General features: G+C 35.5%; 1 protein-coding gene across 1 annotated transcript in view; it reads right to left on the reverse strand.

The window, feature by feature from the left end:
* The window catches only part of LOC119582107, a gene marked incomplete at its 3' end in the record, with an annotated part of 6,187 nt that overhangs the window by 2,038 nt on the left and 3,859 nt on the right, over positions 1 to 290 (reverse strand). Inside the window, 1 exon segment of the mRNA XM_037930349.1 lies at positions 157 to 205. Within this exon segment, the coding sequence (XP_037786277.1) occupies positions 157 to 205 (49 nt within the window).

Genomic DNA, 290 nt, shown 5'->3' on the forward strand with positions numbered 1-290 from the left:
GTCTTAATAACCTCAGCAGCAACAACCAGAATGTTGTCAAACGTATCATAATCCGAATCAAGAAAATAAACAAAGCAACACTGCAGAAAAGCAATGACACAAATGATGGTGATAATGCCAACCATAAACAAAGCAAAAACGAAAAAGAACACACACCTCCTTGTGTTTGATGTCCATGTCTGTCCAACTCTCTTGGATTACAGATCTGAAAGAGATACACTCTCATGAAGAAAACTTGAGTAAATACCTCAATAATATTGACCTAGAATGAATTTACCATGTTTCCAAAT

This window comes from Penaeus monodon, chromosome 15, assembly GCF_015228065.2.
Source record: "Penaeus monodon isolate SGIC_2016 chromosome 15, NSTDA_Pmon_1, whole genome shotgun sequence".
In the NCBI taxonomy this organism is placed as follows: domain Eukaryota; kingdom Metazoa; phylum Arthropoda; class Malacostraca; order Decapoda; family Penaeidae; genus Penaeus; species Penaeus monodon.